The 15,590-nt window shown below is 42.5% G+C and overlaps 1 protein-coding gene across 1 annotated transcript in view; it reads left to right on the forward strand.

Moving 5' to 3' along the window:
- Window positions 1–15,590, forward strand: part of LOC125921288 (Down syndrome cell adhesion molecule) — a 507,313-nt gene that overhangs the window by 327,134 nt on the left and 164,589 nt on the right. The window contains exons 4-5 of the mRNA XM_049628742.1: window positions 3,840–3,986; window positions 13,167–13,445. Of these exons, the coding sequence (XP_049484699.1) occupies window positions 3,840–3,986; window positions 13,167–13,445 (426 nt within the window). The remainder of the gene's footprint in view (window positions 1–3,839; window positions 3,987–13,166; window positions 13,446–15,590) is intronic.

Below are 15,590 nucleotides of genomic sequence, written 5' to 3' on the forward strand. Positions count from 1 at the left end.
GTACAAGCTCATGTCAATAACGTTGGAGAACCGCACAAGCACTTACTCGTGACCCATTAACTCTTAGTTTCTGGCAAGTTCTAACAGCTGGGCTATGTCTGGTTTCTACCTTTCAGCGTACTGAATGCATCACTTTGTGAATGTATTGACGAGGATATTGAGGGCAGAGAGAAGTAATGATTCTCAGTTTGCCCAGTTGCAAAGGAAGGAGCAGATAAACCATTAGAACGAGGGGCTTAAACATCTGGGAACCGGTTAGTGCATGTTGAGAAGTCAAGAGAGCTACTGAGACCTCCCTCTAATAACTCAGCAGCGCCCCTCCATAATTGATGTCCACAGTGGCGACCTGGAATCCAAAACTCATTCACTATTGTTCAGTTGACCGACTGATTCACGATGCGTTTGACGTGACAAAAAGTATGCGCTGTATTTTAGAAATGTTTTAATCTAGAGCGCTAATAGCTTTCCAAGGGAGAGAAAACTACCTATAAAATTTTGGCTTTGCACAGTTGTATGCTATAGGACAGATGTGAGTAGTAAAATGTGTGTGTGTGTGTGTGTGTGTGTGCGTGGATGAGACAGAGAGAGAGTTTGTGTGTGTGTGTGTAGTTTATGGACATCGGCATTTTGTATCTTGCTGTTGGAATATTTTAATAGAAGCACATTCTTCAATCCCATTTAGGGATGTGAATGAACCATTTATTCTGTATGACCCAGAAGGCTCTGATGACGTAAGGCAGGAAGCGGTGTGCCTTGGCAAGTTAGGGAGCAGTTACGATTTCTTATCACCATGGAGACAAGACATCTGGGGCTCCAGAGACTCTGTGTGCTGCCCCTGAAAATGCCATGCATCTTGGGAGTTCTGACTGTTCCCCAGGACCCTGGTCTTCAGGGCCTCTCTCTTAGTCAAAGGCTCCTGTTCTTTGTCTTTATTTTGTTTTAAAATGTCGATGGCTTTTGAAACGGGTTTCGATGAGAAATGAGGGGCGAGACGGAGATGGTTGAAATGACGTACAGTAATTAAGTCAATTCCCTCTTCTTGCGAACGTCTCAGGAAGGTTCAAAACAAACAAGGTTCAAGTTCTTCTGAAACAGCACGTCTGAACCGTCTTCTTTAGCATGCTAAGTGAGTAAAAAAAAAAAAAAAAAGTGAGATATTACAGGAGCGAGTGAGTGATTAAATTAAATGTGCCTGGAGAATGGAGCCCTCTCAGGAGTCAGCAGAGTAATGAACGCACACTGCTGTGCGGCCCTTCCGCATTTTCCAGCACTCCTGAGCTGTGCTACCCAGAGTGCTCCCACTTACATTTTACCACCGCTGATGGCCTGCCAATTCTAATGAAAATACCCTGTGTCAGAAAGGCGACGGGATTTATGTACATTAGCTTTTGGTTCCTCTTTTCTGTCCACAGCTCAGTACTTAAAAGAGGCTCGATATTAAAACATTATGTAAGTATGCAAAATCTATTGCAAGAAAAACGTTTCGGCTATACGCAATGTCTCTTGGCAAGGAATGCTGGTGTGCGATGACATAGGAAAAGTGGTAAAATGTATTTTTAGTTGCTTTCCCTGGGGAGAGGGGAGGATAAGGCAAAAATATCTAGAATACAGAGCATTTGATTTTCTAGCTATTCTAATACATAGTGTATTGGTGGTGTATTTTAAAATATGTAACTAAATAAAATTGTTTAAAAAGTGAATTTTTTACTTAAAGATTTCTATACTGTTTTTTCGGTTAATTTGTGTCCTTTCATTTATTTTTATTTTTATTGTTTTAATGTTTATTTATGTTTTGAGAGACAGAGAGAGGCAGAGTGTGAGTGGGGGAGGGGCAGAGAGAGAGGGAGACACAGAATCTGAAACAGGCTCCAGGCTCTGAGCTGTCAGCACAGAGCCCGAACTCATGGGCTGTGAGATCAGGACCTGAGCCGAAGTTGGACGCCCAACCGACTGAACCACCCGGGTGGCCCCAATTTGTGTCCTTGTAAAAAGCTTATTCTAGATTGGTATTTCTTTCATGATTTTTTTTCTTACCCACACCCTTTTGAATTGCTCTTTCTTGCGTAAGAAATCATAAGCCATTTTTATTTTATGTGAACAACTGATCGATGGATAAAGTGTAGTCCTTATAAGAAATTAGTGGGCATTATGTTCAGAACTTAAATATTGGAGACTTACAACTATTGAGGTCAAGACTCCTGGTCAATTCTGATTAAAGTAAACCAAAGGAAGTTTCAAATGAACATAGGACAACAAACAATAAAAGAAGGTGATTTTTTGGCATTTTTCGTCTTTTCCCAAAGAGACAAGATCACATTATCCCCCAAGTAGCCTTGCATCCAGTGGTGGAATATTCCATAGGAGGGTCTAACGGTGGCAGGGGGTGGTATCCTCAGTCATTCACCATGGGGGTGCCACAGCTCACTCTGGGGTTTACTGCTTTGCCCTTATTTGGCTTATCATCAGATTATAATTGAACAGTAAAATTGTCTCCAGGTATTTACATTTTCAAAGGGAAAATTATCTCTATCCTTCTTAAAGCAGCATTGACATTTGATCTCTTAATGTAGATGGTTTGGTACAGGTAGAGCTGTACAGACAAACGTCTAGGGATGTAGAGAGTACACCCCCCCCCCAATGAAAAGTAGGGATTGATCATTGTTGGGGTAGCAGTTAAGTAACCCCAGAGTTTTCCAAGACACTGATTACAGGAGGAATTGATCTTAGTCTTAGAATCAAGCATCAGGTGTTGGCTGTTATTATGAGCAGGTTAAGACGGTCCTTCCTGGGAAGTCTCCACAAACTTTATATGTTATGTATTATTGATTTATAATCTAACATTTATTATTTTTTTAAGTTTTATTTACTTATTTTTGAGAGAGACAGAGAGAATGAGTGGGGGAGGGGCAGAGAGAGCAGGAGAGAGAGAGAGAGAGAGAGAGAGAGAGAGAGAGAGAGAGAGAATCCCAAGCAGGCTCTGCACTGTCAGCACGGAGCCCGATGTGGGGCTGCAACTCACACGCCCTGAGATCATGACCTGAGCCGAAACTAAGAGTCGGACTCAACCGACTGAGCCACCCAGGCGCCACTATAATCTAACATTTATAATTTATATATTTATTGATTTATAATTTAACATTTGTGTGTTTAATTGAAACACTTCAACCAGAGACAGTTCATACATATAGGAGGTAGAAATTTACTAGAGAAAGTTAATACTCCTTTGATGTGTCACATTCTAAGAGAAACGTGATCAGCAAGGAAAATCTGCTAAATTAGCTCCACAGCAATTATATGCCGGGTCTGTTGCTCAAAATATAAACATGTGTGGGACACCTGGGGGGGCTCAGTCGGTTAAGCGTCCGACTTAGGCTCGGATCATGATCTCACAGTTCGTGGGTTCGAGCCCCACATCAGGCTCTATCCTGACAGCTTGGAGCCTGGAGCCCGCTTTGGATTCTGTGTCTCCCTCTCTCTCTGCTCCCCACCCCGCCGCCCGCCCCCACTACTTGAACTCTGTCTCTCTCAAAAATAAATACACATTAAAAAATTATTAAAAAAAAAAGATAAACATTTGACCTAAAAACTTAATTCATGAGATTTGATTTTCTAAGCATATATTTAATGTATAGCATACTTACTAAAAACGCCTAATTTAGGGTAATTGAAAAGTTAAAATAGCTTGGACCCTTAAGGTAACCGACACACTCCTATCATTAGCCTTTGTTTCAGGTTCTTTCAGTTGGGGGGGGGGGGTTGAAAAAATTCCACGTCTTTGTTTATGTGGTTGGGTTGCTTTTGTTCTATTTTAATTGCGTAATCATTCTCTTCTATTTCAGGATCTAGATTTCTCATCACATCCACGGGAGCCTTGTATATTAAAGATGTACAGAATGAAGATGGGTTGTATAACTACCGCTGTATCACACGGCATAGATACACCGGGGAGACCAGGCAGAGTAACAGCGCTAGACTGTTTGTATCAGGTAAACACCCATCCAGCCCGTGTTTCCTGTTTCCGTGACACCTTTGTTAGTGCTCTGAGCTAAGTCAACCGAACTTGTAGGACTCAAGACTCAAACAAAGGCTTCCTTTGTTTTTTCTTCCAAAACAGTTTAGCAACCAAAGGTTTGCCAATGCTGAACGCTACAAATAGAGGTATTCCGAGTGAAGTCATCTCGGGTTTTCCCAAATTCCACACTCCTTTGAGCCAACATGGCTTCTGTTTTGAAGGGAGCGCCTCCTTGCCCTGGGTGTGTGTGTTCCGTCCAGCAGCACCTTGAGGCTGCCTATGACACAGAGCTCCGAGGGAGAAGAGCGGGCACCCAGGGACACACCTCTTGTTCCCCATATTCCATCTAACAATATTGGGGACACTGCCCACATCTCAAGTTAAAGGGCTAGACGCTCCCTCCCGCCTCCTGCCAGGATTATTGTCCAATGGAGGAAACCCGAGGGCAGTTGATTCCACTCTTGTAAATACGCCAGCTTTGTGCCTTCCTTTATGGGATTTATACTTGGAGAAAATATCAGCCGCTTGCATCATCGTCACAACTGGCTCGTCGCTGGCCCACCTGTCCCACAAGTAAGCAATCTGCTCACACGGCAATATGCCAGCTCTTCACGGAGCGGTGTGGAATGTGAGATGTCCCTCTTGGTCCTAGAAATGTAGCGTGGAGTATGTGACATTTGCCCTTGCGGCTTGAGAAGGTAAAACCGTTCCCCGAAGTGACCCTCTTTAACCTATTTGTAGTGATACTTGTTTGAGGGAGAAGTGATGGAAAGCTGTTGACCGTGGGGGTAATGAAAAACATCTTGCCCGAACACCCCCTTACTGAGCTTCTTCTCTATCTTGGTTCCTGTTGCACGTTCACATCCTTACGATAGCCAGAGACCACGCGCGCTCTCAGGGGCTGTGCAAACACAAGTCAGAATTCAGCCATCTCCCCTCTGCACAGGGAGACATTTTTTCTTTACCTGTTGACATGGAAAAGAGATTTATTTTATCCCTTGTTTCATAGTGCTGTGTTTTTGTCTCTGTAAGGGCAAGACGATCAGTACGCTAAAATTACACTGCGTTAAAAAGAAAGAAAACCTGGAAAAAAGCGAATGAGAAAGCGAATGGCATCTGTGATCGTAGTCCATGGTGGCTTTAATGACAGCACGGTGTTCTACTGGCTCAGAATATCCTAGGAAAGGTCTTGTGTGCAGTGAGGAGAACATGGTAACAGTATTGGGACAAGAAAGGAGAAGGATGGAGGGGTGGATCTGGGTACAAGATTATATTGAGTTTTAGCAAGAGAAGCAATACATGTTTCTCCATCCAAAAAAAGTGACTTAAGTGATGAGAATCCGGGAGCCCATCTTTCTTGGAAGAGAAGACTGAAAAAAAATCTGAAAAAAAGAGAAAACCAGCAAAAGGAAGAGAGAGAGAGAGAGAGAGAGAGAATCCTGAAAAGTGGAATTGTTTATCTCTACTCTAAATTATTAAGTACTTATTTTCAAATTCGACTCTCAGGGATCAGGAGGCAGATTTACTTTTCTGAATCCCAAGTTTGTTATTGTTGTTGTTTTGTTTCATTTCATAGAACATTCTGCTGATGCTTTAAACATTGACAGCAGGGCCCATGAGCATTTGGTCACCATGGAAATGAGGGGGTCCATGAGGCTGTCCAGCGAGCATTTGTGACGGGAAGTGAGGCGCTTCTGGGCACAATCTGTGGGGGAGTGTCCCACACTGACACTGAGCATTTGGGGTTAGAGGTGTAGCTGTGGGGTCAACTGAGTCAAGTGTCATGGAAAGGCACTTGAGAGAGTCTACTGTCTGTAGAACATAACTGTTAGGACTTTTGTCACAGAAACATTAATAACACAGTTGAGGGGGGAAATTGTTAATGCTAGAAAATGAGACCATGAACGCTGAGTGAGGATGACTATTCTAGAAATCTAAGCCCTGGGGGAGCCTGGGTGGCTCAGTCGGTTAAGCATCCGACTCTCAATTTCAGCTCAGGTCATAATCTCACAGTCGTGGGATTGAGCCCTGCATCAGGCTCTGCACTGACGGTATGGAGCCTGCTTGGTATATTCTCTCTCTCTCTCTCTCTCTCTTTCTCTCTCTCTCTCTCTCTCCCCAAAATAAATAAACTTGTAAAAGATGTTTATTTATTTATTCTGGGGAGAGAGAGAATGTAAGCAGGGGAAGGTCAGAGAGAAATGGAGAGAGAGAGACTTCCAAGGAGATTCTGCAGTGTCAGCACAGAGCCCAATGCAGGGCTCAAACCCACAAACCGTGAGATCATGATCTGAGCCAAAACCGAGAGCCGGACACTTTACCCCCTGAGCCACTCGGGGGGCTCCAATAAATAAACATTTCTTTAAAAAAGAAATATTAGCTCTGAAGGAAAAAGAAAAATCAATTTTACTTTAGATTTAAATGCATTTAAAAATGCACACATGGGGTTTGGGTCACGTGGGTAGCAAGGTTTTTAATGATCTCAAACTCACCCTGAAACTAAAACAGACAGACTATGATGACAGAGGAAAAAGCACGTGGACGAGACCTTCGGCGGCACCCAGTGGAACGTGGACATGAGTGGGTGTGGATGAAGTGCGGACAGTAGTAGGGGCACGGGAACAAAGCAGTGTCACAGAAGTGGCAGGAGGCGGGGGGGGGGGGGGGGGAAGACCCGCGAGGACTTCACAGTCGCAGATCGGCAAAATAGTCAGCAAATACTTCTCTCCAAAGCAGAGGGCCAGCCCTTGGGTGGGCCCCTGGGGCAATGGGTGTAGGAGTATTCATGGCACTCAGATAGACCTACCTGAGTTCTGAGTTGAAGACGAGTGTGGAAGGACCATGAGAGTAGTCTGTGGTGATCGCATCACTCAGTGGTAGCCCAGCTCCTTGAAGACCTCATAGGTGTTCATTCAGCACATACTCCTTTCAGAAGAACAGGAAGTCACCCTGATGGAAACTGCTGGGTTTAGCAGTAAAATGGAGTCAGAGTGACTCAGCATTACTAAAAGCGACAAAGAGAGGAGCCTCAGGGGAAGTCCTGGAGGAAGTCCATCCTCTAAAATACTATAATGGGGTACTCTCTAGACCCTAGTGTCCTTTAAAGATCCCCCAGAAAGGGACCATGGCTCCTTAGAATGGTGGATTGCAGTGTCTGGGACAGGAAATGGATAAGATGAACCTGAAACATTAAGATTGTCAAAACGAGACAGGGGGCATCTTCTGAAGGCGTTCTCGTTGGCCCAAAGTGTGATGAGTTGAATTTCAGAAATAACCGATGGCACGTGATTGGTGACCATTAAACATTTTAAAATCTTTTGAGTTCATTATGAATACGCGCACGTACATATATATGCAGTAAAACCTTGGTTTGCAAGCATAATTTGTTCTGGAAACGTGGTTGTAATCTAAAGCACTTGTATCTGAAAGCGAATTTCCCCCTAAGAAGTATTGGAGTCTCAGATGATTCATTCCACAACCCAAAAATATTCATATAAAAATGATTACAGGGCTGTACTATAATACAAAATAATAAAGACAATGTAAAATAGGGGCGCCCAGGTGGCTCAGTCGGTTAAGCGTCTTGACTCTTCATTTCAGGTCAGGTCATGATCTTGTGGTTTGTGAGTTCCGGCTCCTCATCGGGCTCCGTGCAGGTAGCGTGGAGCCTGCTTGGGATTCTCTGTCTCCTTCTCTCTCTGCCCCTTCCCCCCTCATGCTCTCTCTCTCTCTCTCAAAAATAAATAAATAAACATTAAAAATATATTTTAAAAAAAGGAAATACAAAATATAAAGAAAAATAAACAAATTAACCGACACTTACCTTTGAAAACCTTCATGGCTGGTGTGAGGGAGACAAGAGAGAGGAGGGTTATTGTGTAGGACGACTTTGACTATCAGTAACAGAATCACTGCTGTCTGTTGCCTCAGTGGAGTCTTTTTCCTTTTGTGCAACTTTAACAAGGAACCTATCCAATGACACTTGCTTTTGCTTCCTTTTGAGGATTTCGCAGAAATGTGACATTGCATGGTCGTTAAACAGATTCATCGCCTGCACCGCTACAGCCTTGCTTGGGTGGTGCTTTTCTACAAAATCTTACACCGTTTCCCACATTTTACCCATCTCCCTGATCTCATCTGAACTGAGGGATTCCTCTGCCTTTTTCTCCTCCTCTGCAGACGAGATGCAGACATAGACTTCTTACAAAATCTTGCAATTTTGGCCACTCACATACCTCACTCATACTTCTTGATCATTTCCTTTTTAACTTCCACCGTAATCATCTCCTTCTTGTTCCCCCTTTTCTTTTCAACCTTTGTCTGCATGGGGGCCATCGTATATGCTCACACGCATGTTGACTACAGGACAGTATTAATAAACTTGTTATATGCTGTATTTAATGTAACTGGCAATAAGGCAGCAGAGGAAAGGGTCTATATCTGCAGGCAACCTGAGCTAGAATGAAGCAAAGCATTCCTAGCTTACTCTTGTACGGAAAAGCAAAGGGCTGTCCAGAGGTGCTTTGAAGTGATAAAAAATACACCAGTGCCAGTTGTGGGCACCTTCCAACGTTTCTGAAAAATCACTGATTTCTGCCAAGCACCACGGCCTAAAGTCAAGCATCTGAGCATGGGAGACGATCACCCACAATCCTGCAGAGAGAGAGAGAGAGAGAGAGAGAGAGAAGAAGAAGAAGAAGAAGAAGAAGAAGGAGGAGGAGGAGGAGGAGGAGGAGGAGGAGGGAAGAACCATTGGCTCAGTTGTGATCACGTGACATTCGGCATCACCTACTGCTCGTATTACAAACATCGCTCATTTATCAAGTTAAAGTTTATTAGAAATATTTGCTCATCTTGCAGAATACTTGCAGAACAAATTACTCACAATCCAAGGTTTTACTGCACTTGCATACTTAAGTTCATATATATACTTGGATACATGCACCCATATCTATTTAATGACAACGAAAGCAGCAATAGGAATCTCATTGGTCTACACAGAGGAAATTAGGGCATCACCACCTGGTTTTGGTAAGTGGTAGTTTAAAGAGAATCACAATTCTCCTGTCTTACCTATGACTACTGTATTTCAAAATGACCAAAGAATCCTAGTTCAGGAAGGATAGTTCTTATCTGCCGAATAATCACATCTATTGAAGTTGAAGGAAATATGACAATTAGAAAATCATTTAAACCCTTAATGAAATAGTCCAGACAAACTTTATTACCTGAACTTGCTGATGAACTTAGCATGACCGAAGATGAGAAAGCCACACGTGATATGGGTGCAAAGAGAGAGAGGTTGGGTGGCACATGGGTGGCTCAGTCGGTTAAGCATCTGGCTCTTCACTTGGGCTCAAGTCATGATCTCACAGTTTGTGGGTTCGAGACTCACACTGGGCTCTGTTCAACAGTGTAGAGACTGCTTTGGATTCTCTGTCTCTCTCTCTCCCTCTCATGTGTTTGCTCGCTGTCTCTCTCTCTCAAAATAAATTTAAAACAAAAGAAATAAAGAGGCTGAACCTGATCTAATCATATCATTAGAACTAAATTCCAGTTTATGAGGAAAATGGCCACAGAGGAACCCATTGAAAATTCAGAATTTGGGATTTGCTGCAAAACAGCCCACTGGCTTCTTCAGTAAGTTGAAGACATGAGAGAGAAAAGAAGGAGGACCTTCTTTGGATTAAAAGAGAATCAAGAGACATAGCTGTTAACCATAGAACAATCCAGACTTAATCAGATCAATTGTAAATAATAATAATAGTTAATAATGATGTGTTTTTAGCCCCTTGGGTAAAAATGAATTTGGAATAGATACTAAATGGTACCAAGAGGTTATTATTACTATTGTGTGTTACCGACATTGTGGTTTTATGAGAAAACTTGTGTTTTTATTAGAGAAGCATACTAATGATATGGTGATGACAGACATTCTATGATTTGACTCAGTGTGTCAGCACCAAAAGCAAAGAGTATAAAGAAGTAAACAGATAGATGATAAAAAAAATTTTTTGCTGCCTCTTGTGTCTGGGTGATGAATATGTTGGATGCATTATATTATTTTTTTCTAATTTTGTGCGAGTTTGCAAATTTTTGCGATAACTGGTTTTTAACATGTAGATATACAGTTTGAAGACAAGGGGATGAAAATTAAATACGATGCTGTTTGTTTGTACTAATTTTATACATGAGCAAATATCCCTCCAAGAGCCTGTCACAAGGGTTGCTTAAATTGTATACTTAATATACAGAAGAAATGCCCTGCTCCTTTTTTGTAGTTTTGTTGAGATTTAATTTACCATCTCTAAACTTCACCCACATTAACTATACAATTCAGTGATTTTAGTAAATACAGAAAGCTGTGCAACCATGGATGTCATCCAATTTTAGAACATTTCCACCACCCAGAAAAATCCCTGGGGCCCATTTGAAGTCAATTCTAATTCCCATCTCCAGCTCCGGGCAACCACTAATCTACTGCCTGTCTCTATAGATTTGTGTTTTCTGTATATTTCGTATAAATTGTATCTTACAATCGTGGCTTTATATCAGGCTTCATTCACGTAGCATGATCTTTTAAGGTCCATCTGTGTTGTAAGATGTATCCGTAGGTCACTCTTTTTTATGGCTAACTAATAGTCCATTGTACGTATATACCCATCTCATTTATCCCTTTACTGATGGCCATTTGGGTTGTTTCCACTTATTGGCTGTTATGAATCCTGCCTGAGGATTCTAGTTTTTTCTCTACTTCCACTTGAGCCCTTGTTCTTGTTTGTGGTTTTTTATTAGAGCCATCCTAGTGGGTATGAAGCAGTATAAACACTGTAGTTTTTTTTTTTTTTAATATAATTCTAATGTGTATTACCCCAGTGGCTAATGTTATGGAGCATCTTTCCATGTGCTTATTAGTCATTTGTGTGTCGCCTTTGGTGATTTATCTATTCAAATCTTTTGCCCATTTTTTGAGTGAGTTGTTTCTTCTTATCATAGAGATGTCAGGGTTCTTTATATTTTTTGGAGATAAGTCCTTAATCAGAAATACTACTTGCAAATATGTTCTTCTAATAGGTTGCTCCTTATTGTTTTCTTAATGGTATCTTGGAAAATATAAAATATTTTAATTTTCATGATGTTTAATATATTGATTTTTTTTTTTGCCCCTGGTGTTTTTGGTGTTGTATCTAAGAACTCCGCCAGACCCAAGGTCATGAAGATTTGTTTTAGCTCAAACGTTTAGACCTACCACCCACTTTGAGTTAATTTTTGTAGGTGTTGTGAGGTAAGACTTCTAAATTCTTCTTTTTGAAATGGATATCCAATTTTCCCATCCCTTCTTTTTAAAAAGTCATTAGAATTATACAATGCTATCTTAAAATTTCTATCAATGATTAGTTTCAGGATTATAAAATTTAAGTGAAATAATTGGGTATTGCTTTTTTGTGACTAGTGTTAGAAGTGGCAGCTTTTGGAGCGCCTGGGTGGCTCAGTCGGTTAGCCTCCAACTTCGGCTCAGGTCATGATCTCACAGCTTGTGAGTTCAAGCCCCGCGTGAGGCTCTGTGCTGACAGCTCAGAGCCTAGAGCCTGCTTCGGATTCTGTGTCTCCCTCTCTCTCTCTCTGCTCCTTCCCCACTCACACTCTGTCTCTCAAAAATAAATAAACATTAAAAAATGTAAAAAAGAAAATAAAAAGGAAAGAAAGAAAGGAAAAGAAGTGACACCTCTTGTTTCCTGGGTTGTGAGCTTCTCCTACGGAAAAACTTCTAACCCCGCCTACCAAAGGAGTGACACCTTCTCTGTGTCACCTTCTCCAGCACCAACCCTACATCCCACTCTAAACAGAGCAACAGATTTTATAACTCTGTAGTCCATAAGAAAGTAACTTGCTCTTCAACACTCTTCCAAATCTGTCTGTAACTTCCATCAGGAGGGTATTGAAGCAATAAGGCCTCTGCTGGCAAGGGCTCCTTGCTGTTGTGGGCCTCTTAGGTCTATAATCCCTCTGGAGCCCATACCCAGACAGTGTAGGAAATGTGAGTGTAAGTAATTATGGGCTATGGAATTTTTCAGTTACAGTGCGTGAACCACAGAAGAGTCCTAGAAACTCGGTCGGTCACATATCCTTTACGAGATCATTAGGTTCCCTCATTGTATCCCATGAGAACATTCACGTTGTTCTTAGAAAGCTCCAGGGAGGTGAGAAGAGCAGCGGGTTTGTCATGGACTTCATCTCTCATGATTTCAAGGGAAGCAGCTTTAGCTCAGTGGGTCTGCCATTTTCCCATGGTCTATTGGTCGTCCCTGGTGGCTGCGGAATCACAGCACCTTCAAGAGGACATTCCACATGGTTCTTGGATACAATAGAGGGTATCCAGCCCTTTGCTTTGGGGGTTACTGCAGGCACATTGAAATAGGCACAGTGCTTTTCTAACTAAGGTGAAGATAAGAAGATTTCAGGAACCAGGAGCCCATATCTGTTCTTTATCCTTACGGAGACCAGTGTGACCACCCATGTGTGTGGTCCAGTGCAAGTTCAGAACAGGAAGAATAAAAGAGCAAGGAGACTTTTATTTTGGGCACCCAAAAGGGGATCTCTATTTTTACATTCTTAATAATATTCCTTGAGAATATCAATTCCTCAAAGCAAGCTTAGACATTGAGCTGGGTGGTTTCCACTGACCCACTTCTTGAGAGTATTTGGTCCCTTTCCCCAATGGGCTCAAGAGTTTATAAAACCAGCTAAACATCATTTGGGAGAACGGGTGAATTAGACACTGTGATAATGTCAAACAACTATTTCTGCTACTGTTGTTCTTTGGAAAGAAGTCTGACATCGTCTGGTTATAGAACAATCCAATTTCTGGCCTGGGCCAACAATTCCGGTAGAAGCTTGCTGATTCTAAAGTTCCTCATTATTTAGTGGGAAATGAAAAGTAGAACCTTTTCTGCTGCCACCTTCTGAAGATTTTGAGCAGAAGAAATGTATATGAATAGGGCTTTTCTTTCTGTTCTTTAATAGAAACTTGAAGATCAGTCGTCAATAGTTAGTATGACGTATAGAATTTAACTTATACGTGAGGTCCTCTGATTCTAAATGGCCACTTCAACTCATTCACCGCGTCTCATAAGAGTTTTTCTTTCTTCCTCAGACCCAGCGAACTCAGCCCCATCCATACTGGATGGGTTTGATCATCGCAAAGCCATGGCAGGGCAGCGTGTGGAGTTGCCTTGCAAAGCGCTTGGGCATCCTGAGCCAGATTATCGCTGGCTGAAGGACAACATGCCCCTGGAACTTTCTGGAAGGTTTCAGAAGACCGTGACAGGGCTGCTCATTGAGAACACTCGTCCTTCAGACTCAGGCAGCTATGTGTGTGAAGTTTCCAACAGATACGGAACTGCTAAGGTGATAGGCCGCCTGTACGTGAAACGTAAGTTGGAGGGTAGCTTGGAACAGTGATGTTGGCTGCCATTGATGGAGCTCTTGATACAAGATGACTTCCAGGCTCTTGCTATAGCCTTCCATTAATCCTTACAACAGTCCTGCTGAGACCAATATTACCCCATTTTGCAGATGAGGAAATGAATGCTCAGACAGATTGCTCACGATTACACAGCTGGGGTGTTTGGATTTAGGATTGGAATTCAGGTTTATCTGAACCTCCAAGCTTTCCATCAGGCCACAGACTATGTATCTGAGATCCCATTACCTAGTTGTTGAATTAACAATGGCCAGCCTGTCTGAACACTGACGGAGGAAGAGGGGCGGGCTTGTGATGTCCCTGCAAGGGATGGTAGTCCGATCATGGTGGGTGTCCTTGGCTGGCTTTCAGATGCTACTTTATGTTCCTGAATGGGGCTATTATCCACAGAAATATGGAGCTCTAAATTATCAAAATATTGGACTTAGACTCATTATTACATATCATTTAATTCAAATATGGTGGGTGTATTTCATCTCTGATTGGTTTGTAGTGACTGTCTTGAGAGGGATGCTGAAGGCAGACCCCAGAGGAAGGAGGGGTGTGACCACAGTGGGGAGCACTCTAATCTAGGCAAACGCCCTCCATTTTACTCACGCAGAAACCAAATCAATGCGAGTCGCATGACCACAATTGAGCGGCAGGGCTTTGGTCAAAGCAAGTGGCCCTGAGATGCCACTAGAACATTCTTTTCATAGTGTATGATTTTATATATTACATATGATAAAATATTTTTTTATCTGATGAACTGACTGATCAAGCTAAGTCATAAGAGTTGGCATTGAAAGGGAGGCATTCTCTTGACCTGGATTTTTCCAACCCCATGCCTATTAGTGCAACTGCCTGTTCCAGGGTCATTCTGGGTGTGGTCTGTTCTAGCACAGTACCACCCCAACAGAATATGTTAAATATCCCAGTGACTGCTTGGAACCAGCTGCCCAGGGTGAGTCCTGAGAATATCATGAAAACGTGTTTAGGCCGGGCTTCAGAAGAAATGGAAGATAAGTTCCGCACAGCTCTATTTCTGAAGCTGAAGAAACTTCCAGATGCAATGATGCAGTACTGGAAGGCAAGGAAGAAGTGTCCCCACAGGTTCAAAACCTCCTCTGTGTTAAAACACCTTTCATGGCTCCCCATTTCCTGCTGAATAAGTTTGTATTTTAGAGTATTGTCAAAATCATTGTAAGTAAGCCTGTCTGGTGATATTGCCCATACTTTTGCTTGAAAGAAAACTGACCAACTCCCGTTACATTTAATTTCTTCCTATTCCATGTATAAAGCCATCCCTATCCTGACCACAGGTCACACTCCTCCCTCCACATGGAAGAGGGTTTTCAAATACTTGAAGGTCTAAACTTTCTGTTTTTCTAACCCCAGTGCAGTGCCCTCCCCAATGACACCCCCTGTCCCAACCATCTCAGGCTGAGCTCTCAGCGTTTATTGCTTTCTCATTTATCAAAATCTACACTTTAGAAGTTATTTGCGGAAAAGTGTTAACTCTGACCGTACTTTGTTGTCACCCTTGTACTCTTGCCACATCTGGACAAGTCCTGAAGTGCCCCTCAAATGTTCCCCAACTCCCTCTGACTTCATGACTTCTGTCTTTCTTCTCTAGACAGAAAGCATTCTCTTGAGTTCTAAATCCAAAGCCCTCTCTTCTCCCGTCTCTTCTCCTCTGGTGCTCTCTTTATTCATAGGGCTCTGGATTCCTCCCCTCTGAGAACAAGCCTGGATCTGCAGCCTTCGCCTGGCTTCCTTCCTGAGTGTTAGACAGCATGTGTCCCAATTTTACATCAGATGTGCCACTGGCATTTCAACACAGCAGCATCGCAAAACAAACTCTCCACCATCTCTGCGTGGTCAATGGCTCTTCTTATTTGAGATGTCTTCCCCACTCCTGAGCCCCCTAAATGCAGGCTTTAAATCCTGGATCCTCCTTAAGCCTTTCCTTTCCGAGTCCAAGTCCTGCCAAGTCCTATAGATTGTAGCTCATGGTGCTTCTTAGCCACCCTTCCCATGCCCCTCCTGTCCTAGATTGAGACTTAACTGCACCTCAACTAGACATTTGGAGTGCTCCCTTACTGACCAATTTCC

Source organism: Panthera uncia, chromosome C2 (genome assembly GCF_023721935.1).
Source record: "Panthera uncia isolate 11264 chromosome C2, Puncia_PCG_1.0, whole genome shotgun sequence".
NCBI lineage: Eukaryota > Metazoa > Chordata > Mammalia > Carnivora > Felidae > Panthera > Panthera uncia.